Below are 24,799 nucleotides of genomic sequence, written 5' to 3' on the forward strand. Positions count from 1 at the left end.
GTCCTCGTCATATCGCGGTATAACCGTTAACATGTGTAATACGGGATATGTATTACAGGGCTATCCTGTTTCTGTATGTATGCAAAATGGATCATGGGATTCGGTATCAGCAACGTGCGTCCAAGGTAACTATATTTTACTGTGAAGATTACATCACAATACCAAATACATACTTTTTATTTGGGCTGATATAAATACAATGAGCAAAATATAAAAAATATAGCATAGAATAGTAAAAGAGAAAGCTTCATTGTTTCATTATATTCAATGTTCAGTGGCAATAATATATACTGTGGCTATGAACCTTGATACTGTTTATGTTTTGTGTTTAGTCTACGAAACTTTTCCTCTTACATTGATATTTATCTGGATGTTGTTTTTGATGTTGCTCTAGTTGTTGTTGTTCTAGTTGTTGTTCACATGTTTGAGACTAAACAGGAGGGTGAAAGTGCATAGGAACAATGCCGGAAACTACGTCACGCTATTGTTCGACCTAGGCTACATATTTTTTAACGCATGCGTGTTCGTCAATACAGCTTTAGACTCCTCCACCTTCGCAACACGGTACGTGGAGTGACTGGAATCACACTGACGGCGGAGGAGAATACTAGCTGGTCAAACAGTTTAATTCTATCAAGCATATAATACCTAAACAATCATCGTCATTTGATCTATTTACTACAGAATATATTGTATACTCAAAATATAATTTTAAAATAGTAAACCTGTTAACTTATATATTTGTGTACTAAAATATAAGGACACGTGAATAAAATCATGTCGAAGACAAAATGGCCGCTAATCCGCCTATTGTGAGACCTAGGATACATATTTCGAAAGAGGGCAGCAGACTAGGATGCCTATCCCTTTGTCTATTATTCCTGGACTAAATTGATATAAAGGGCGTTGGCTCTTATTCAAGTTGTTCCTTGTTATGCAAATGAGATAGTGTAGACTCCGTATCTTTTACACTGTGATTACGGGGCTTGCTCTTTGTTATGCTAAAACCTTTCCCTATTTTACGTGCTCAAAGCCGTTTCTACACAAGTGAATGAACATGAAAATAGTCTATCGCGCGACTATTTGGTGCTGACGAAATATCACATTAGTGTACTCAGTGAATGTAATGTTCGCATACTAACGCATCATCTATCGCTCTTCAACCTTTTCTTTGTTTGCAGATATAATTCTTTACCCAACAACGACATCATCGCAACCTACGACTCCCTTTCCGACTGACTTACTAATAACACTTACAGAAAAGCAAACAACATTATCCCAATCTATTCCAGCAACAATGTCAACTTCTCTTGGTATCTCAACCTCAGCAGGCACAACCACAGACCGATCGTATTCCACTTATGGCTCAACCTTACAGGCTGGTCCTTCGTCGACAACACCAGACGTCTCCGTGTTTACGAAGCCCGCACTTACTAACACCACGACCCGATTATGGACAGATATGCTAGCAACATCACGCACCTCTATTGCCACAGATTCTCAATCCTCAGTGGCTTTTTCAGTTCCATCTGAACCAACAACTCGTGGAAAACCCCTCATTACTACCATGACTACGAAAAGAGACGAGGCAACAGAAATTACTGATCCGCACACCAGCTTAGGTCTTACGACACTGGCAACAGCTAAACCAACTTCAAACAATGGAAATATTGATACCGACAACAATATCATTATAAGTGAGTTGGTTCGTTTTTATTTGAAATAACACAACTGTGCAAGAATGTGGCGTCTTTATAGAGACAAATTCCTTTCCTTTTTGTGTGCTACAAAAATTGATGGCGACCTCATCACATTTCTGCAGTTCTCGCTCCTGCTTTTACCCGAGGCATTTGTGGTCCTTTTCGCCAGCGCCAGAGGGCGCTGGTACCTAATTCTGAGATGGGGTTTGTGTACACTAAAGATTATAGCCTTCTTCTATTGGTATGAATTATTTTTTTTACTTGTCGTGGTGGAAATGTTTTTGATGTCTGCTAATTCGATTTGCAAGGAAAAGAAAGTTTGTTTTGCCGTTTCAACGAACGAAAACGATTGAGTATTGCCAAAGTTATGTTTGAATTAATTATGACTTAAAAAGTTATCATAGGTTAGGCCTACACATATAAACATAAACTTGTTCAGCAATCAGCATATCAAAAAAAATGACATGGTCAAAGCGGGGAATGATCACGAGGTCATATCAGTGGACTGAGCATAGCATGATGTTTGGTTGCCTGTGAGTGCATAATTGATATGTTGATAACAGATCTAATAATGTTGTGGAATCAAAATCTTCATTATATGGACCACATTGAAGTCAAAGTAATTATCTATCCTATCCTGTATCGTTTTATGGATAAAATTGACTCAAAATGTTATTGATGATATTATTGCTATCTTTAACATCAGTTTTGTCTTTTCAACGGGAAAAATCCGATTGAAAATAAAGTTTTTAGGGCTAGCTATAATATTGAACAATATATCCCATATTTTGACATGCACTTATAGAAAATAAATAAATTATTGTCTTACTTTATAAATGATAAATACTGTAAATGACACATAACTAAAGTGAGGCCAATTTCTATCTTTTTATTTGATTCATAAAATTACATTCAACAAAATGATTGAAGACTGAGAAAACACACAATGCAGACTACAGAATGGAGTAGGTAAGATGCCATGTCCATAGCTTTGCAGGAGTTTCGGACTAACAATCAACACATTCAAAAAATACAGTTTAAAAGTGAAGATTGTAGTGAATGATCAGTCCTTTATCATGTGCTTGCCACTATCTACTTTATAGTAAACTATACATTGCGAAATAATATAAAATTATTTTAAAATAAAATGTGCATGTAAGTTGAGTTAACATAGCGAATTAACTAACAACTGCAGTGTATTTCTTGATTTTATAATAAGCATGGGTAAAAAGCAGTAAAGACAAAAATACAGAACAATTTGGAGTAATGAATTAAAGAGTTGACAGGAGTTATAGGAGTTAATGTGTTTTGCTGTTTCAGTGTGCATGTTCTCACCATTGATGGTTTGGTGAACTGTCATGTAACATGGATGTAAGCGTGATCCTAAAAATGCCTTTCACGGTGACCCAAACTATTTACAAGACCTCTTCTGCATTGACGCTGGCCTTCCCTTTTAAAGGGAATTTTTATTTAGTAGTGATATGTGTGAACGTCCTTAAGAATTGGGCAATAATTTACTTTAATGAGCTGAGTATGTATATTAAGTCCATTTCTTTTCTATCTCTTGTGTCTGCAGTTTCCGTAGGAGTCGGATTGTTCGTTTTATTCTTTCTTGTTGTCATCATCTTATTGTTGTGGTTTTGTAATTGCAGATGTGAAGCAAAGTAAGTAGCCTTAAGTGTATTCCGTTTTATTACTTTAACATTCAAAAAAGAATTTGCACGTCTAATATGTGTTATAGTTTCACGGCCATTTTCGCGGCAAAGAAGCAGGAACTGCAAAGAATGCAGAAAACGGGAGTTCTTTATAATGTTCCGGTGCTTTACATGTTTAACGGGAAGGCTATATAAATATATTAGTGCTCCCATCTATCAATGTCTGTAGACGTGCGCCAATTACGACAATCATTAGGCCTTAAGATATTTTACAATTAACCCACTATATTTCGTCTGCTTGACAGAATAGAAACTAACAACCTAGCTGAGGTGAATGGACCTGATCCTTCATTGTATGGTAGTCATATAATGCTAGACACAGCAGTTTACGATCATTCTTTGGAAAGGAGAATGCTGCCACTTGCAAAGACTAGAAGACAAATGTCATGGATGTCATCAACAACATCACTGTTACCCCCAGATGGGGGAGGAGTACCATACAGTCGGCAATCGACGATGACTTCAAGCCAGTATGATAACCCAGGTTTCAATGCGTATGTCGGAATTGATCGGTAGGCTATCTAACTCTATCACCTGTTACGTGAAATGACTTGAAGTACCGCATTTTTCTTAAATAACTTTTCGAGTATGTTAGTATATTCTTAACGGAATAAACAAGATTTAGAGACATGATGTTGAACTTGTACTCCATATGACACATTAACCAGTATCCCATCTGTATTACCATTGTACTAAATTGAGTGCTTATAACCTATTCACCAATACTTTTCTAAAAATTCCAACTAAAGATATATTTTCCCCAATTTATTTTACTTTAAAAACAGGAATGCAAACATGTACTTTGCGCCTGAGCCATGGCCAACGGAAATCGACCAATTTACACATCAAACGACGTCATCGCTTAATAGTAATACCATCCCTTCTCCTGACTACGATTCTTTTGAAACTCAGTTGGACAATACTCAATCATATGATTTACGCGTCTCATTGTTGACCTCTCCGTTACCATCTCATGAAATAGGTGGACAACAAGTTCCTCGACCTAATACCTCTGCTGTAGTTTCGAATGCTACACATCATTATCGAACTCAGTTAAGCGCACCTGCCACGCTTTATCATTACAAGAAACAATAGTATGTCATTTGGTCATTCATCCTGTGAATAGACCTTTTTCCCTCTTTCCCATCATGCACTATTCCAGGGGGGTATGAGTGTCGCAAAATACATCATCTCCCCGGGGGAGTACAGAGTTATGTTCATCACATTCTGGAATACGGACATTTCGGCTGGTGCCTTCATCACAAAAAAGGAATCCCCGATAATCACGATAATGGCGCCCGATCACTAATACCTTTCGGGGGCAAAAAACAACATTTCTATGCCTTATGGACATGGTGTCGTCGCCAAAAAAAGTTTCTTGTTATTGAAACTTAACTTTGTATACATTTTATAGACATAATGGTGAACAACTGATGACGGGACACGCAGTGATATTTTACCGGCGTCCGTTTCACTTTTTTTCGGAGATCGGAAAATAAAATGTAAACACAATCTCTTACACAGATGTTCTGCATCGCTTCGTAACTGCATCACTCGTGTATTCAATAATTGCATAATTAGTAACATCGATGGCCTTTACGATAATCCGCTTATATGGAATCAGTATGTCCATATTAAGACAAAATAATTGGCCTGGCAAAGACCATCGGATGCACACGATCTATGAGGTTAATGAACTACGTCATACCCCCTGGAATAGTGCATTGTGGGATAGAGGGGAAAAGGTCTATAGGTACTCATGGAGCGCGTAATGTATACAGAAGATACAGGAGTACATGTACGGCGAGATCAAGAAATGGTCGCAACATCTGCAGCATCTGCTGGATGTTCTAACCAACTTCTCTGATCTTATGATGATTTGGATGCAATAGACGTGGAAACATTATGAGTTACAAAGGAACTTTGTAAATAGTCTAGTCCTTACCCTTTACGTTGAAATGCGTATTATGTGGGCCCAAGGTTATAAAATCAAATGCGTTTCAATTTCAATGTTAAATTGAATATTATTGCACTAGGCTTACATGACAAAGAGGAATTAAAAAAAAAGATTGTGTCGACATTAGTGTAACGGATATGTTACTTTATATTGGTCTCCCTATTTTCATACTTAGAAACGGATATTTTATCGAAACATATTATTACCCATGATGAAAAATGACACACTCTTACATAGACCATGAAAACCTAGATGAGCGTGATATAAAGGGTCACAAGTTCTAAGACTTTTTAGAATATATCGAAAAGTTATATTGGTTGTCGCCTTTGTTTTACTCACCTGGTCTAATGTACAATGACACACATTTTTGCGTTTAGTCACAATGGCTCGTTATGTAAGAAAAGATGCAATTTTGAAAGTTACACTTTATTCCAATCAACTCTCACAAAGAATGCACTCAATGCAGAATGCTGTTACAAATGAACTGTAAACAATTGATTAATAAAATGCTGTAAAATATAGAAAAACGGTGTGTTCTTTGAAATACAAAATTGTGAATTACAAATATAGTTTAAATAGTCTAGGAGCTAAATCTCATACGGGCCTTAATTAAGGATTGAGGTCAACACCCATGTCTACCAATGTTTAATACCATGAGGTGTTAGGATATGACCTCTGGCTCTAGATCACTGTTAAGGGGTTAGTGGACTCAAATAATGTGGGGTACGTTTTTTTGCTAGAGGTCACGCGAAAGGTCACAAGGGGTAAAAAAGTGAAAATGCTTCTATCTTGTTGAAAGATATATTAAATTACTCATCAGTGATAACAAAGATTAAAAATGTATAGTTTGTGCTACGACCTTTTGTTATAATTTGACCGAAATTATATATATCGTTATGAACACGGCAGAGTGCCGAATACGCAAAATTGCTGTTGGCCCATTCCATGTCAACTTTTATGGATGGGATGTGCACCGCAGCACCTCTTCAATTTTTTCTTTTTCTGTGTGGTGGTAGATATTGATGAAAATAAAATCCTGAAAATTTGAGCTTCATACTCCATTTCGTTTTCCCGTGGCATCAATTTGAAATTTAGGGTTGTCAGCGTAAAAATATGTTCAACATACGCGAAGACGATGTTTGGAGGTCCATAAATGTATAAAGGAACCCTTTAAAACTTTGAAAAGTATGTATCCTGGGGTACTTTTTCAGTGTAGAATTCAAATCTGCTATCAAAAACTTGTAACTCCTTTACTTTAAAAGATATAGGGCCCTCAAAAAGCAACGAGAACGAAACACCAACTTTGGGGGGGTCAGAACTCCAAAAGTAAAAATAATTTTAGCGTCAATTTTTTTTGCCAGTCAGAGCCCTTTGGTAGGACATTACTCTTATCCAATATTGAGCATATTAGAATACATTTAGCTGAGATATTACCCGTGGAAAATCACTTTTTTTACATTTTTACCCCCCTGAAAACCAATGTCAGACAATTTGCCCCACCATCAACTTCAGGTATGTTGAAGATATGTTCTTGGACAACATTTCTGAGAGATATTGGCTTAAAGGGCTTCAACACATTAGTTAGGTTTGCCTTCTCCATTGCGAGTTTTTACGTACATTAAATCATTGATGCCATGGGAAAACGAAATGGAGTATGAAGCTCAAATTTTCAGGATTTTACTTTCATCAATATCTACCACCACACAGAAAAAAAAAATTGAAGAGGTGCATGCATCCCTGAGTTGACATGAATGGGCCTGTTCTGAGTAAACGGCGTTCGAAAATATTGGTACTATTCCATTGATCCTTCTAAAAATTTAGAACATTCGTTAGCACTCATTTGAAATGTATTTATAGAAGTGAATGTACACGAATTATTTACAATACTTGCATGTTTTGAAACAATCGATACCGTATATCCCTAAATACGTGTTTTATCAGCTATTCGGCTCTTAACAGTGCCGCCGAGAGCCATAACGGGCCCGGGGGCAATGTGAACGCACGGGCCCCTTTGATCAGTGATGACGGGGAAGGACTTCATGAGGTGGGTGGTGGTGTGTGGGGGGGGGGGACAGTGGCATAAATTTCTTTGTAACATGGGGGAGGGAGGTTGGTGTAAAATCCTTGAACATATGTTGCAGCGGAGCGAAAGTAGCATGTTTAGCTGCCAATAATCAAATATGAACATTGAAGGAGACAAACGCGAAGCGCGCACAAATTTGCAATTTGAACGGCATTTTGCTCCCAGATTAAGTTTCTCTGAACAATTTCCACGCGAAGTGCCACAAATTTGCCAATTTAAAGCCAATTTGAAGCTATATAAAATGATCCAATATGAACCGGTGAATTGGACAAATGCGCGCGAAGCGAGCGAAAATTTGTAATTCGAATTAGCGACTTTTGCTCCCAGTTTGGACGTATTGAAACAAACTCCGTGCGAAGCGCGGAAAAATTGCCAATTTTAAGGTAAATTATCAAATAATAAAGTGAAAGGCACAATGCGCGCGAAGGGGGGGGGGTGGACTCGATTAAGCTGCACTCCCCTGATTTCTCGAAGATTTAATTATTGCGAGGATGATCATTTTGGCAAAAGCAAAGAGCAAATTCAAGTGGAATATTTATTAGAGTGTGTGCTTCAAAGGCTATCTTTTTTTAATTTTTTATAAAATGCACGTCTCTTATTTTTGTTTTTTACGGACCCGTTACTTTTGTTTGGTTTTTATGGGCCGTGAAAAGAACAAAGAAAACATACCTTATAATGGACCCTTAAAGGCCCGTAGAGGAAAGAAAAGAGACCTTAGTGAGTATGTAAAAAAACTTAATAAGCAAAGAAAAGATATATATCTAAAACGAGCGTTTATTGTGTTTCGACAGTATTTTTTGTGGGACATGAGAGCACCTCAGACCTATCGAATTGCATTCTGAATACGAAGCATGTCTTTCTGATATCAAATAATTTTCATTTTTTGAAAATTACAATATAATACAAATTTTATGACAAATTATAAAAATTTGATATTTTTCAAATTTTTGATATATAACAGTCGTCGAAGTAAATTATATAAATCTAATGATATATTCTTAAAGTGTATGTAGCAGGAAGGAAAAGCCGACGGTCAATTGAAAATTTTGACCTTTCATATTGAAGATACGGATTTTTTCCCAAAAGACCTAATTTTTTTTTGGTGTTTTGGGAAAAAAAATCCATATCTTCAATACGAAAGGAAAATTTTCAATTGATCGTCGGCTTTTCATCCCACCTACATACACTTTAAGTATAAATCATCAGATTTATAAAGTTCACTTATAATATAATAAATATCAATTTTTAATGATTTGCCATAAAATGTGTATTAAATTGCGAATTTCAAAAAATCAAAATTATTTGATATCAGACAGACATTCTTCGTATTCAGAATGTAATTCGATATGTCTGATGTGCTCTAATGTCCCAAAATAAATACTGTCCAAACGTTCATACCCCAGCCCTTAATGGATCCATAAAAAGGAAAAAAAAGACCTCGGAGGGCCCGTAAAAAGCAAAGAAGAGAAACCTTAGGCCTAAGAAAAGAGACCTTTGTCGGCCCGTATAGTAAAGCAAAGAAAATTATGCCTTAATTGCAAGGTATCTATTCTGAACCTTTTACGGGCCCCTGAGGTCCGTTTTCTTTGCTTTTACTGCCCCCATAGTAAAGTATCTTTTCTTCACTTTTTACGGGGCCCCTAGGACCCCGGGCCCCGGTAACGCACCCCCTTAACCTCCCTTGTCGGCGGCACTGCGGCTTTATGCTGTAGCCAAAATGTCTCTACCAATGCGCAGAGAGAGATCGAATACGAGCTAATACGCATTCAACTACGTGTAAACATAGCGGGTTTCAATACAATAGATCAACCTGTACAGCGAAGTATACGATTCGTCTCTCTGCCGAATTCATTTATCGCACTCAAAATTTCAATAACTACGTCGAGGAGTAAGATTTACCATTAATTTTTGGTGGAAATAAAGGACAACCTGAAACCATATAAGTCAACATTTAGGACAGAAAAAGTTGCGGTCTTATTTTGTTGTCAGTTTATTTGTTTGAGGTTTTTTGTTTGTTTGAGTGGCCACCACTTTTTACTCAGTGTTCACAACTGAGCGATGTCATATGGTGTTATCGGGTTTTATCTTCTTTGACCTCTTTTATTATGTTCATTAATGTTTTCTATAAGGATGAGACCTGGATTCATTGAAGGCCAAAAGGCTTGGTCTGGGAAGTTTTTGGTGATGGGTGTTTTGTGTGGTATTGCGTTGTCGTCAATTAAAAAACATCTCCATGGGAAGCAGCTAAAATGGTGACCGCACAGTGAAGGAAACAGAAGAACGGAAACAAAGAACTGGAAAAAATGTGAAAATTGAATCAAAAATATAATGTTCAATAAAGATTGAAATGAAAACCGAAACTGCTTTCTACAAATTTTCAGTTTCTAAGAAAGGGTGCAGATAAATTTATAATAACGTCAGTCAAGAGCTTAGGCAGGATAATAGGAAACCACGTGACCAAAACCAATCCTGAAACGACAGAGTGAAGAAAAATTGACACAAAACCATAATGCTTCAATAAAGATTGACTAAAGAAAATGGGCTGTCTTTTTGTTTGTGTTGGAATAGGCCAGTATGTCAAATGCAGTCTTTAAAGATACTGAATGCCTTTGTTTAATACTAATCAATTCAAGATAATTGGTTACGCAATCCGTGTGATATCAAAACAAGATAAATCACCCTTGCCATTACTAACACAGATTAAATTAAACCAATTTGCTTCTTTGCAGAAGCATTGACTTTGTAGAATATAGCTAATAGCTTGAGTAAAGTTTATGGGCTAATTATTCATCAGTCATAAAATGTATTTTAGGTTCATGAATCAAAAACAGAAGATGTAACATATTCAATAATATAAATTCATACACTCCTAGATAGTGAGAGCCAATCACAGAAAACGTTAGTAAATTACTAGCCGTGCGTAAATATTATACAATTACACGGACGCGCACTCCGCGTAGTACGCACAATGCTTTCGGATGAGTTCATTTTACTTGCGGGTTATTGCAGTTATATTTGCTTGCATTTTCAATTTTGTTATAAAAATTGCAAAAATCACGGGATTTTTTTCTCGTGTATGAAATTGATGCACTCGTACTGAGATGTTGATGCGTCTTATGCACTCTCCCCTTCGGGGCTCGTGCATTAGACTCATCAACATCTCAGTACGCGCGCATTGTAACAATTTCATTCCTAACAAGTGATTCGCATGTATTAACCTATAATCAATGAACTACTGCATAACGAATTAGTTTCTCATTGCAAGGGCACATTCACCTTTGTAAAGCCTCCAGCATACTTTCCTGCCGCTTGCCGCTGCGGCAAGCGGCAGGGCGTTTCAACCAATGACAAGCCTTTATTGTGTCCGTTTGTCTGCAATGCGCGTGCGCCACGCCGCTCAGCGGCAAGCGGCAGGGTAGTATGAAACCAGCATAAATCCCAAACAAAGTTATCATTACAGGTGTATTGGGCTGTTCCATTTGAAATCCATACACCCCCTATGGAATACATTACCTTAATCGTCCACGCAGGGAGTGTGAATTTCAAAAGGGATTGCCTAAATGGGTGACTCCGTTTGATATCTGCACCCCCTGTGTGGGAGATTAACATGATTATGGGCGTGATTGTTCTTTGTATGGTTGTTTTTATCACTTCACATGTTATATCAGTGAATTAAAGACTCGGCAAAACTAGATAATGATAACACAATGATAGTGTACAAATATTCTTATTCAAAACAACACAGACTTCTTTTGAAACATGGCGCTTGATTTTTGTTTACGTTCGAAGATGAAAATAATTCCCGTATTTCTGCTGTTATGTATCCAATATACAATAGGTAAGTTAATTGCAAAGTTGTATTATTATCCAACGGATTTTGTGGTAAGGTTAAATTTTTTGCTCCATTTACTTTATTTTGTATCAAGTGAAATGCTTTCGGGTTGTTAAAGTTTGGTAAAGATCATACTGACAAAATTCTTTGGGACAAAGTGTCGATACGAATCAAAGATGTATAAAATAAATAACATCAGATTTTTTAATTAATAAATAATTCCACCTTTGTATGTATGGGAAGAATAACGATTATTCCATTCACAAATCCTTTAAAATATCGATGTGACTTGTGACTTATTAGTTGTTTTCAGTCATATCAATGAACGTGACCAAATTGATGGAAAATATTGTGTAAAAGTTGTTTACATGATTTCCGTCAATATGGGCATGATTATCTATCTAAATGTCTATTATAAAATGTATCAAAATAACAGAAAATGTAAAAACATAACAAGAAAAAAGAACAAACTGAGAAAATTATGGTTCTAAAACAAGCAGACAAATAATATTTGGTCATATCGCTTTTATCTTGACAGGTTGTGATGAATACCATACGTCATTGACTGGATCAATTAGCAGCCCCAATTATCCAGGCAACTACCCATCTAGTTCAGATTGCACCTATGTGATTGATATTCAAGACGATGGCTTCATTCTCATAGACATCGTATTTCACTATTTCGACTTAGAAAATTCGTATGTTCTTGAACGTTTCTTTGCTTTCAATTTATTTAAATCTAAGTACACAGCAACTTTGTGTCGATTTTTTAGTATAGCTACTACATGTATTATACAAAGCATTGTAAAGTAAAGTATTTCTTTATAGAAAACTTGCACATGTACCTAAAATAGGGAGACACCAAATCTGAATCAGAGATTGATGGAATCAGATAATTGACAGAGAAAATGGGGTATATAGACGACTTGACATCATTGTTTATCAACAAAGGCGAGGGACTGGTCTATCGATATGCTTGAACGAACCGCTACACTGTTCAATGGCTTTCTTGTACTATATAAAATGTGGTGGGCGATTTAAAATTAACGTGTCGTGACCAAACTACGATGCGTACGCACACTGCAGGTCAAAGAACAATGGAAATTGCCATAATTAGCGCACACACTGCCAGGCAATGACATCACATGTCAAGTGGTCTATACGATATGTTTAACTTGTGGAACCAGAAATAATGCCAAGCAGCCGATGCCAAATCGCCATTGATCAATTTGGACCATACCATGAGTTTTCGCACACTATTGTGTTTTTGTTGTTATTTAGATATGATTTTCTCGAATATGGAACTGGATCAATTGTGGATGACGTCGTCGGTCGGTTTACGGGAGATGATATACCAGATCCATTTCGAATAAGCTTGTTAAGTGAATCAATGTGGTTTCATTTTACAAGTGATTCTTCTGTAAATTATGATGGTTTCATTTTTACCTGGAAAGCGACAGGTCAGTGATAATTAAATAATCCTCACCATCATCATTATTATGATCGTCATTGTCATCGTGACCGTCGTCGTCATTGTTATCATCGCTGTCAATGTCGTCTCGATCGAAAAAGAAAGAAAGAAAGAAAGAAAGAAAGAAAGAAAGAAAGAAAGAAAGAAAGAAAGAAAGAAAGAAAGAAAGAAAGAAAGAAAGAAAGAAAGAAAGAAAGAAAGAAAGAAAGAAAGAAAGAAAGAAAGAAAGAAAGAAAGAAAGAAAGAAAGAAAGAAAGAAAGAAAGAAAGAAAGAAAGAAAGAAAGAAAGAAAGAAAGAAAGAAAGAAAGAAAGAAAGAAAGAAAGAAAGAAAGAAAGAAAGAAAGAAAGGACTTTCACGTTTTCATGCTCGTGTTTTTTTTCAGTTCATCCAGGAAACGGTGACATTTTCCCAGATTCATCTGGCACGGCACAAAGTGACGGCTTTCCCGTCAGCTATCCAAACAACGCAAATACGTGGTACTTGATATCGTCAACAGTTGGCCATAGCATGGCCATTACATTTGAACATTTTGAAACAGAACATTATAATGATATACTTTATTTCGGTGAAGGAAATTTTCCAGATGCAAGTAAAGCTCTTGGATATTTTGACGGCTGGGATTTACCTGACCCGTTTGTTATTCAATCTACATCAGTCTGGTTTTATTTCGTTTCAAATAACAATGTTACATTTTCTGGATTTTCGTTTGACTGGCAAGTTTTTGATGGTAAGAGCTTCTGACAAGTAAATTCTGACAAGAAGATTATTTAATATAACCAGGGATGTTCTGTGGTTACAAATTTTACTAAGAGGGTTTCTTAAGGGCTCGGATTACACAGTATTTTTTTCTAGGACATGAGAGCACATATATCGAATCGCATTCTAAATACGATTACGAGGAATGTACGATAAAATACGAGAAATCTAATGATATACTTAAAGTGTATGTAGTTGGGAGGAAAAACCGACGATCATTTAAACATTTTGACCTTTTGTATTGAAAGTACACATTTTTTTCTCAAAGACCTAAAAATGTTATTTTATTTTGTACTCTTTGGTCTCTTCTATCCAGTGACACTAAATGAGCACATTCTACATAATGACGTCACTATGACATCATCATTTAAGAAAATAATATTGCAGAAAAGTGAGAAAACATGGTCCAATGGTGTGGGTGTGTATAGGGGCTGTATGTGTGTAAAGAATACTGCATTTGTTTATTTTGGTGTTAAGGTGTAAAGTATACTGCATTAACATTTATTTCGTAAAACAGAGAGCAAAGTAATTTGTTTTAACAGAACGATCTTGGGAAACAGATGGTATTAAAGCATTGACTTTGTGATGCAATATAAATCAAAGGAGGAGTACTTAGTATTATCAACTGAATGGACAACAATATGTTACGGAATTGAAAAAAAAAACCACACAGAATATCTTCATTTTCATTGGCCCAGCCCAACCATAATCCTAACCATAAATAAGTCTCTTAATCCTGACCCTACTCGAAATCATTAGGCAAAATAAAAAAATAAACATGTTTCACGTCCCCTCCCGCTTCCTTTTTTGAGGTTTCCTCAAATATCTTTTTATTTTTTGAAATTGAGTTATAACTTTTCATAAAATATGTCTAGGAAGTTGGGATGCTTTCTATAGCCTTGTTAAGATACAAGAAACATTTTAGGAAGGTTTTGTGATCATTAGAGGGGTGTAACTCTCAGAACAACAAATAAAAAAGGCCTCCTCCTTTTCCAGGCATTATTGTATACGCTAAAACAGCTGTAAGTATTGGTATTTAGTACTATTTATACCAATTTTGCGATAAAAAATAGAAAATAAAAAGCCCCTCTTCCTCCTTTCTTTTCGAAAACCCGGACGTGAAACATGTTTTATTTTTTACTTGGCCTTACCCTTACTCGAACAATAACCTAACCTTAAACCCTAACCCGAATCCTATCTTTAGAATTGTTATAGAAAACGGCAGCTACAACAAGAGCACCAAAACAATACATCACTTTGATACTTCATCTCTTTGTTATAATAATTTACATGCTTATTTACATTCAGGATGCGATGAATACCATACAACAATATCAGGAGTCATCAGTAGTCCAAACTATCCTGATGCGTATTCGAATTATGAGAACTGCGAGTACATTATAGAGGTTCCTAACGCTGTAAATATTTCTATTCAATTTGACGCCTTCGAACTAGATGACGGGTAAGACGCAAGTTTTAAGGATTAGGAAAAGTTTTGAATTATTTTCTCGCAAATCACACAAATGATTGTATTTACGTGACCCTTTGATTGTTAAAATAACATCCAATGGATAATAATTATGCGCCCGATACACATTGTAACGTATTTAAACAAATTACTTTTTGCATTTTTATCAACCCAGCAAACACAAAACGTTTTCGACATTATTCGCAAAAGGTTAAAAAATGTTGCCAGAAAACGTTTAAATGTCGGGTTATGTAAAGGGTATATAAAGGGTAAAAAACGTTAATAACATTCAATAAATTTTTTTGAAAACTTACTGCAAAATAATAACATAACAACAATAATTTACAATCACATTTTGACAACAATAAGAATATTGTTCCAGTGTATTTTCATCCAAAACGTTTTAATGACCTCAATATTACTCGACATTTACTGGTACATAATACCAAAACCAAAACCCAAGATATAACCCGTTTAAAGCGTTTCAAAAATGTGTTTGCTGGGACGAGCCCCTAATATAATATCACTAAAACACGTTTAATGCATTCAGTATTAAAATTAGACTGCTTAAGGGTACACGACGTATTGTTGGTCGAAGCATTAAAAAAAAATCGATTTTCATTATCTAAACTAATATGTTTTACAAAAGTTCATTCTACAAATCATATATTTTGAAAATGTGCTTGATTTATTGTGGTTAATGAGTTATGTACGTTTTACATAAGTGTTGTTGTTTCAGCCGTCTTTACTACATAACTCAAGAACCAAAGGACCTACAAAAAGTATATCTGTGATATTTGAAATCTTCTACACACTCGCTATGTTTATGATCAATGCAATTTTGCCAAAGCTCACTTCCATTCGCAAGATGTTGTGAACCACCAAATCGCAACAGTTTAATATAGTAGTTGCTAACTTTAAATATGACTTAGACTTTTAAAAATGATACAAGTAGTAATATATTTAATATGTGTATATATACCCAGGTCAGTACTTACCCTGTTAATTTTTAATTTTATCTATTTGATCAGATTTTTAGGATATGAAGATATTTTAGAATATGGTTCAGGCACTACAATTGGTGAAAATTCTTTGGGACAATTTAAGAAAATCAACATGCCTTCTCCATTTAGTGTTGTCAGTAACTCTATGTGGTTTCATTTTACAAGTGACGTAAGTGAGGAAGGGTCAGGATTCAAATTAAATTGGGATGCAAGAGGTAAGAACACTGATATAAAATTGGATGGTTTGAACCAAATACACAAATTTATTGGTCGAGCTATGAGTTTTAAAATATTCTTCTTCTTCCTATATAAGTGCATACCTCAAATTGAGTATTGTCGCACGGGCTTAACGTGCATAGTTTTTTACCTATGCACGATCCTGGAACCTAGGATTGATTGCAGATATCAGAACCGGGGATGGTCCCCCTTCTCTTTTCGAATAGCTCTGACACTTAACGTGCACAGGGTTTGACTCTTCCTGTACACGGGACCAACGGCTTTACGTGACTTCCGAATCACGGACGAAGCACATACACTACCTATATCTGCACGTGATAAGCAGTGTATGGGGGCGAGAAGAAATTCTTCAATTAAATTCTGAAATTAATAACTGAACTGAATTGCAGGATTTCTGACCATATAGGAACTTTTTGGGAGGGAAGAGAATTTTCACCTAAGGCAAGCCCAAGGCTCGAACCCTCGTCGATCGTATATTGGCGAGACCAATACATTTTGTATTGGGAGAAAAAAACCATCCAATTTTATCATTTTTATGTTTTTAGGCTCTTTTCTTGGTCAAAACATGACTTTTGGTAAAAAATGTGATTTTTTGGTAAAAAATTTAATTTTTTGGTAAAAATGTGATTTTTGGTCAAAAATGTGATTTTGGGTCAAACGTGTGATTTTTGGTCAAAATGTGATTTTTGGTCAAATGTGATTTTTGGTCAAAATGTGATTTTTGGTCAAAATGTGATTTTGGTCAAAAGTGAGCAAGTCAAAAATGAGTTTTGGTCAAAAAATTGTAGAAAACAAAATGTTTGGGGAAAAAGTGAGCCTATCCAACACAGTCCAAGTTTTGAGTCCAAGTGTTGATTATATTGGACTCTTCAACTCTGTACAAAGTATAGGAAGGAAAATTCTGTGAACATAATAATGAAAATAGTATGTCATAGGCCTGTCACAACATTCTAACCTCAGCACGTCAAAATGACATTATTTTCTACCAATATTTTATCCACTTATAAAATGGCGACTGACACAACTATGCAACGAAATGAGACATGATCGAAATGACTGAAATATACATGATGGGATTGATGTTTCTTTAGTGCAAGATAGCATACTCTTATGTTTCAGATGGCGCGAGTAAAACTTATTTCAACTTGATCAAAAATAAATTGACTGAACAGTTTCATCTGCAGGATTGGTTTGGTCATCAAAATTTAATTAGGTAAACAAATCCAGTAAACTACTCGCATCTTTAGCTTTCGCCATCTTGGATGATGGCTTTCTCAAAAATGACTTAAGTTAACTGCTTCTCCCGCGGCTGAAGCTTAAACGCATCTTTTGGAAACACAAAATCGTACCAGCCATGAAACCTCACAACTCTATTAAGAGTTTATTAGTGCATCCCAAAGACAAGAGAGGAAAGAATCTACCACATAATTCAACATATCAGCATTACGGATCATGTCACTGCCGAAAACCATGTAATAGATTGCGAAGGAGCTACAATACTTAAGCAACAAGGAAGCAAACCAGTTCAAAAGAAAAGTCAGGGAGGCCAGGATCAGGAGAAAAGGGGTCTCCACCATGAACCGAAACATAGGCTCATACACTCTAGATCACGTATATGACTCACTGCTTGCACCATCACACGCTGGGAATGAGGCTACAGCCGGTTTCAGCGGGAGAAGCAGCAAACCAAGTCACTTTTGAGAAAGCCATCATCCAAGATGAAAAAATAAAATGAATTACTATAAATAAATCAACATTACTTTTGCAACTTCCATAGGATTGTGTGGTGATCCAAAGACCTACCCTAACGCAAAATACACACTTAAAGATACCAATCCATATTCGATAGGAAGCACTGCTACATATACGTGTGACCCTGGATACAGTATGGTCGGTGATGTAGAAAATGTCGTCCATGTTTGTACTGTGTCAGAGTTCAACCAGCTGCTTTGGAACGGCCCTATGGTTAGATGCAATGGTATTTACTCACCCTTTTAATGGCTTTCTATGAAACAAATTGATTTTATTATCATTGTTGTTGTTGTTGTTGTTGATAATATGTTACTGCTTCTGTTGTTCTTGTTGTTATTGTTCCTTTGTTTCTTGCTGTGGTCTTTAATATCGTGGATACTGTGATATGTTGATTATGATTTGTATTTATACTCTGTACTTTTGTCTCATATGTTTGCAATGTAATATTAGATGAAGGAGTTGTTCACTTCTGGCCTTTGGCCTTTTGGATGCGTCCGCCATGCCAAATTTGTATCATGCAATTAACTTATTAATATGTTATGTATGTATTTATGTATGTATTATTTTGGCATGGAAATAAATAAAGAAAGATCTTATCTTATTAACTTTAAACAGAAGTAGTATCAATTACAACACTGGTGCATACAACATTTGCAACAACGGAGCGACCTACCACAACCATTTCTACCACTACATTCCCAACCACGGAGCAACATACAACGTCCATCGTGACCACATTGGCAAGTACAACTCAACCTACAACTCATACTGAATCTACATCACCTGTATTCGTAACATCTGCCATTGTTACAACAAAAACTGTACCTACAACGGAGCAATATACTACCACTCCTACCACATTCGCAGGTACAACGCAACCTACAACTCAAACTGAATCTACATCACCTGTATTCACATCATCTAACATGATTACAACAGAAAATGCACCTACAACGGAGCAATACACTACCGTTCCTACCACATTCGCAGGTACAACGCAACTTACAACTCAAACTGGGTCTACATCATCTGCATTCCCAACATCTGACATGATTATAACAGAACATACACCTACAACGGAGCAATACACTACCAATCCTACCACATTTGTAGGTACAACGCAACTTACAACTCAAACTGGGTCTACATCACCTGTGTTCACAACATTTGGCATGATTACAACAGAAAATGCGCCTACAACGGAACAACACACTACCATTCCCACCACATTTGTAGACACAACGCAACTCACAACTCAAAATGGGTCTACATCTCTACTCACCACCATGTCCACACCATCTGAAATGGTTACAACAAACAATATAGCTACAACGGACACAAATCAGCCCACAACATCATCAGTCTCTTCCCACTCTTCCCAATCTACCTCCACACACCTAATAGACACAGATCAGCCCACAACAGTACCAGGCACTTCACAATTTACCTCCACACAATTAACATACACAAATCAGCCTACATCAGTACCAGTCACTTCACAACCCACCTCCACACACCTAGCAGACACAAATCCACCTACAACAGTACCAGACACTTCACAATCTACCTCCACACATCTAACAGACACAAATCCACCTACAACAGTACCAGGCACTTCACAATCTACCTCAATACACCTAACAGACACAAATCAGCCTACACCAGTACCAGTCACTTCTCAACCTACCTCCACACACCTAGCAGACACAAATCCACCTACAACAGTACCAGGCACTTCACAATCTACCTCAATACACCTAACAGACACAAATCAGCCTGCACCAGTACCAGTCACTTCTCAACCTACCTCCACACACCTAGCAGACACAAATCCACCTACAACAGTACCAGGCACTTCACAATCTACCTCAATACACCTAACAGACACAAATCAGCCTACACCAGTACCAGACACTTCACAATCTACCTCAACACACCTAGCAGACACAAATCCACCTACAACAGTACCAGACACTTCAGAATCTACCTCAACACACCTAGCAGACACAAATCCACCTACAAAAGTACCAGACACTTCACAATCTACCTCAACACACCTAGCAGACACAAATCCACCTACAACAGTACCAGACACTTCAGAATCTACCTCAACACACCTAGCAGACACAAATCCACCTACAACAGTACCAGACACTTCACAATCTACCTCAACACACCTAACAGACACAAATCAGCCTACACCAGTACCAGTCACTTCGCAACCAACCTCTACACACTTAACAAAAATACCTGCAACTCAAACCAAATCAAATGCACCATTAACTGACATGACATCCGTTACAATGACGTCACAGTCATTAGCTGGGACAACATTTACAACTGACCACAGTTCTCCTACGAAACTACGATCTACATCTGATTTATCAACAACAACTACATCTTTGACTCAGAAAACAAACCCAGAGACGACTACGCCTTTGACTAATTTGCCTCCAACAAGGAAAGTAACTACACCACCATTACAGTCTTCTAGTGACACAACATCAGCTACGATTACTTTAACATCAAATCATTCAGTAGCAACATCCCTCACTGGTCTGCCATATTCGACCACCAATTCACGTGAAATCACAACCGATACGCAACAACCAACTACAACTAGGACTGTACCTACAACAGCGGAGCAAGGCAATGGGAGCTCAAATAGTAGCAATGTTATCCTTAGTAAGTATACAGTTTTGCACTATAATAAATCTTATTTACAAGCCTTTCTTACAATCACAAATGTGTAGTTGCATGTCTTGTACGGTCGACACAAAGGCATCGAATGCGCTGAGTTCAGCAAAAACTTAAATTCTTTGATTGTGCTCCACCCTAATCCTATTTGAAATTAGGATTAATTTGCTAATGAAATACTGGCGTTCTGAAATCTGAATTTACCTTTCGGAGCCTTTGCGATTGAATCCTAATTCCGTCATGCCAATTCGCACATTCTTCAAGATGTTCGCATCGGCGCGGCGTGACGTCATTGGAATAAATGACATTCATATTGATTTCAATATAACGCATGCCCACGTATATTCAGCCCATTAGAATGTACATATGCTGACGTATTGAGGAAATAATATTGGAGAACCGAAGCGGTGACAGAGACGCAAATTTGTGTGAAAAATTTAATGATACAGTTTGTTTCATATTTATTCTATAGTTTCAGTTGGGGCTGCATTAGGAGTTCTCATTTGCCTGCTCATTATTGTCCTGTTGTTGTGGTTTTGTAACTGCAGAGCCGAAAGCATGTGAGTATTGCATCGCTGTGAATACCATATACGGACGAATACTATATAACTATAAACCGGCTCTTTTGTTTAATAATGACAATTATGCAGGGCGACGTTAGACAACGTCATCATCTCTATATCTTCGTGTCCGAAATTGCCGTGATAGTAGGGCTAATCCACTAGTTCTTCAATAGCCACGCATGGTATTTACCTGGTGTGGACAATGTGCCTTCAAAGTCGGTTATAGAATTGGCGTCCTACGCGATCGATGAATCGCGCAGGGCATTCACACGTTATCTATCTATGGACGGTTTATAGTGATGCTTTTATTCGATTGTAAGAGGGAATTACGACGGCATGTCACAATCTGATTTAAGTTGTAACACGTAAATAATTGCATTGTCCTCCGGTAGTTTATTCTGATCTAACAAGCCAAATATTAGATTTCCTAAACACGATAAGCCATCCCCAGTTCTTGAATTCTTGTATAATATATGCTTCCAAACAAGTATCAGCATTTATAACGATACGTTTAGAGCTAGTTAATAAACTAAAATATTTCATTTAAATATGGGATGTCCGATTTTATCACAAGATGTTTTTTACCATTCTCCAAACATTGTTATCCAAAGTTTCATTGAGCAAAAATCACTCCAGCGGTTTGTGTATTGATGCAAACAATGTGAATGGAGTAGCCTATAATAGTCCTTGTGATTATTTAGAGAATAAACGATAGAATTTTTATTTTGCCTATCCTCTACCGTGTGATAGATAAGGTCCAATATTTTGAGTAGTGGATGCCGGCGCAGCCGGTATCCACTACGATAAAAAATATTGGACCTGCCTGTCGTCTATTATAGGTAGAGGATAGGCAAAATAAAAATTCCTATCGTTTATTCTCATTCTTAGTCAGTTAAATATTATTTTAATAACTGTAAACAATTTTTTTAAGCAAAAACTAAGTTACCGTCATAAAAACTCCCCTCATTATAAAATGAACGAAACTTGTTTACAACTTCACGTATTCGGTTGCGCGTACTACTAGCGCGTTCGCGTATTCCGCACTAGTCTACGCATCCAGCGCGATACATACGCGCACCTCTACACGCGTGTTACGCATTATCAAGACACATGATGACGTGGGGTCGTCTACGGCCTGATAGACGGCAGCCGAAATCATGCGATTGTCCAATCAGAAATGTGTCTACGAACTAGACCACTCCCACTGACTAAGAATGGTCAATAATCGTTGTGATCACGGCATGATATCGTACAACCTCATTCCAATCACATGGTTTATGTCGGGGAAGTAGAGCAACTATTTCCCTTGGTACTACGGGCATATATCACCCCTCACCGTCTGGGTTCGGTTAGGCACCACTAGCCCGTAGCCAATACCTCGGAAACAGTTTGTTGTCTTATATTACCTCACGGTTGTTTGATGGGATCATTTATTAGTTTTTCAAACAAAACACAATGTACAACCAAATTTTAGGCTTAAACAGCTAAAAGCGATGTCATGCTAATGTATACAGATGACTTTGAGTCATTCGCAACTTTAATTTCTCCTCTTTTACAAAACTATTCACTTTTATAGTATTTTTAAAAGTTTTTTCGGATATAAATTGTGCCTATTAATGACAAAATTGGCGGCGCTATTTAGTTACTGGAAATTACTCTTTCAAGCTTTTAATACAAATAATTCCTTTTATTGTTTGATAAAATATGTTTATTAAATTTACTTGTTGCTTGTTTCACCTATTCCAGCTGTTTTAATGGCAGTATTAATCACCTACGTCTTGCAAATAAAGAAATATGATTTAGGATAAATAGCGCCATATATAGTTTGCATTTCATTAATAATGAAGCCAATTCTATATACATCAAACAACCGTGACCTCTAACCATGTAGTTCTACTTATTTCAGGCGTAAGAATCGAAAAGAAACCGAGAACTTGGCGGAAGTTTACGGACCTGACACTATGACATCGTCCTCAGGTGATCACGTGATGGTACATAATATTTTGTATGGTCAAGCTTTGGAAAACAGTATGAGACGACAAGCAGAGGCAAGAAGACAGCTATCCCGGATGTCAACAGCGCCACTTTTACCACCAAATGGCGATGCATCGTATAGTAGACAATCAACAATGAATTCTGGACATTACCATAATCCATCTTTTGATGAAAGCTGGGATCTAGATAGGTAGGTGACAACAGTAATTTTCAATCATGCATTAAGGGAAGGGGTATGAACGTTTGGACAGTATTTATTGTGGGACATTAGATAGAGCACATCAGGCATATCGAATTGCATTCTGAATACGAAGAATGTCATTCTGATATCAAATAATTTTGATTTTTTGAAATTCACAATTTAATACAAATTTTATGGCAAATCATAAAAAATTGATATTTTTATATTAACATTACTCGAAGTAAACTTTATAAATCTAATTATTTAGTCTTAAAGTGTATGTAGGTAGGATGAAAAGCCGACGATAAATTGAAAATTTTGACCTTTCGTATTGAAGATATGGATTTTTTTTCCAAAACACCAAAAAAAAAGGTCTTTTTGGGAAAAAAATCCATATCTTCAATATAAAAGATCAAAATTTTCAATTGCTTGTCGGCTTTTCCTCCCAGCTACATACACAAAATGTATTTCAAGGACTGTTGAAAAATATCAAATTTTAATAATTTGTCATAAAATTTGTATTATATCGTGAATTTCAAAAATGAAAATTATTTGATATCAGAAAGACATGCTTCGTATTCAGAATGCAATTCGATACGTCTGAGGTGCTCTCATGTCCCACAAAAATACTGTCGAAACGCCATAAACGCTCATTCTAGATCCCTTAAGCATAGATTCCCATTTAAAATGTTAGTTTTTCATTGGTCACATTGTCCCCTTTTAAGGTTCATTTTGAGCCAAACAAATGATGTAAAACGAAGAAAATTGCCATTTCATTCCAGCGACTACGATGCGTGTCTTGGCTGGCCGATCATAAATATTCATGTTATTGAGCGGAGCTTCAAACAGTTTGAGCGTATAAATAATACGTAAGAAGAATAGCGATATGCACACAGTTTATATGGCACTGATTCAATGATACACGTGCACGTGAGCTCATTATGCACGAGACGTGTTAGCCATCATTCGATTGGTCAACTCGGAATAAAACCTGAGATCTCTGGATCTAATATTAAAACTGAAATTTTACTGTAATTAAAGCACTAAAAGCTTTCACGTGGTATTATAGTACACCTTTGGGCATTACAATCATGCAAAAAGTAGAAATTCGAGAAAAATTGAGGGCGTCGCTGTGGAGCAAATCACATACGGTACTATGGCTTTAAGGGCTGGGGTATGAACGTTTGGACAGTATTTATTTTGGGACATTAGAGCACATCAGACATATCGAATTGCATTCTGAATACGAAGAATGTCATTCTGATATCAAATAATTTTGATTTTTGAAATTCGCAATTTAATAATTTTAATATTTAACAGTACTTGAAGTAAACTTTATAAATCTGATGATTTATACTTAAAGTGTATGTAGGTGGGATGAAAAGC

At 36.6% G+C, this 24,799-nt stretch overlaps 2 protein-coding genes across 2 annotated transcripts; both read left to right on the forward strand.

The window, feature by feature from the left end:
- The first annotated feature begins 1,231 nt into the window (after positions 1-1,231).
- On the forward strand, positions 1,232-4,510 carry LOC140165565 (uncharacterized). The gene is made up of 4 exons (XM_072188851.1): positions 1,232-1,697; positions 3,277-3,364; positions 3,661-3,927; positions 4,201-4,510. Exons 1-4 carry the CDS (start codon positions 1,298-1,300, stop codon positions 4,508-4,510), a joined length of 1,065 nt encoding a protein of 354 aa, XP_072044952.1. The 5' UTR covers positions 1,232-1,297.
- Positions 4,511-11,214: 6,704 nt separating this feature from the next.
- LOC140165566 (CUB domain-containing protein 2-like) lies at positions 11,215-14,982 on the forward strand. The gene is made up of 5 exons (XM_072188853.1): positions 11,215-11,293; positions 11,826-11,985; positions 12,569-12,747; positions 13,143-13,349; positions 14,825-14,982. Exons 1-5 carry the CDS (start codon positions 11,215-11,217, stop codon positions 14,980-14,982), a joined length of 783 nt encoding a protein of 260 aa, XP_072044954.1.
- The last annotated feature ends 9,817 nt before the right edge of the window (positions 14,983-24,799 follow it).

This window comes from Amphiura filiformis, chromosome 12 (assembly GCF_039555335.1).
Source record: "Amphiura filiformis chromosome 12, Afil_fr2py, whole genome shotgun sequence".
Classification (NCBI taxonomy): Eukaryota; Metazoa; Echinodermata; class Ophiuroidea; order Amphilepidida; family Amphiuridae; genus Amphiura; species Amphiura filiformis.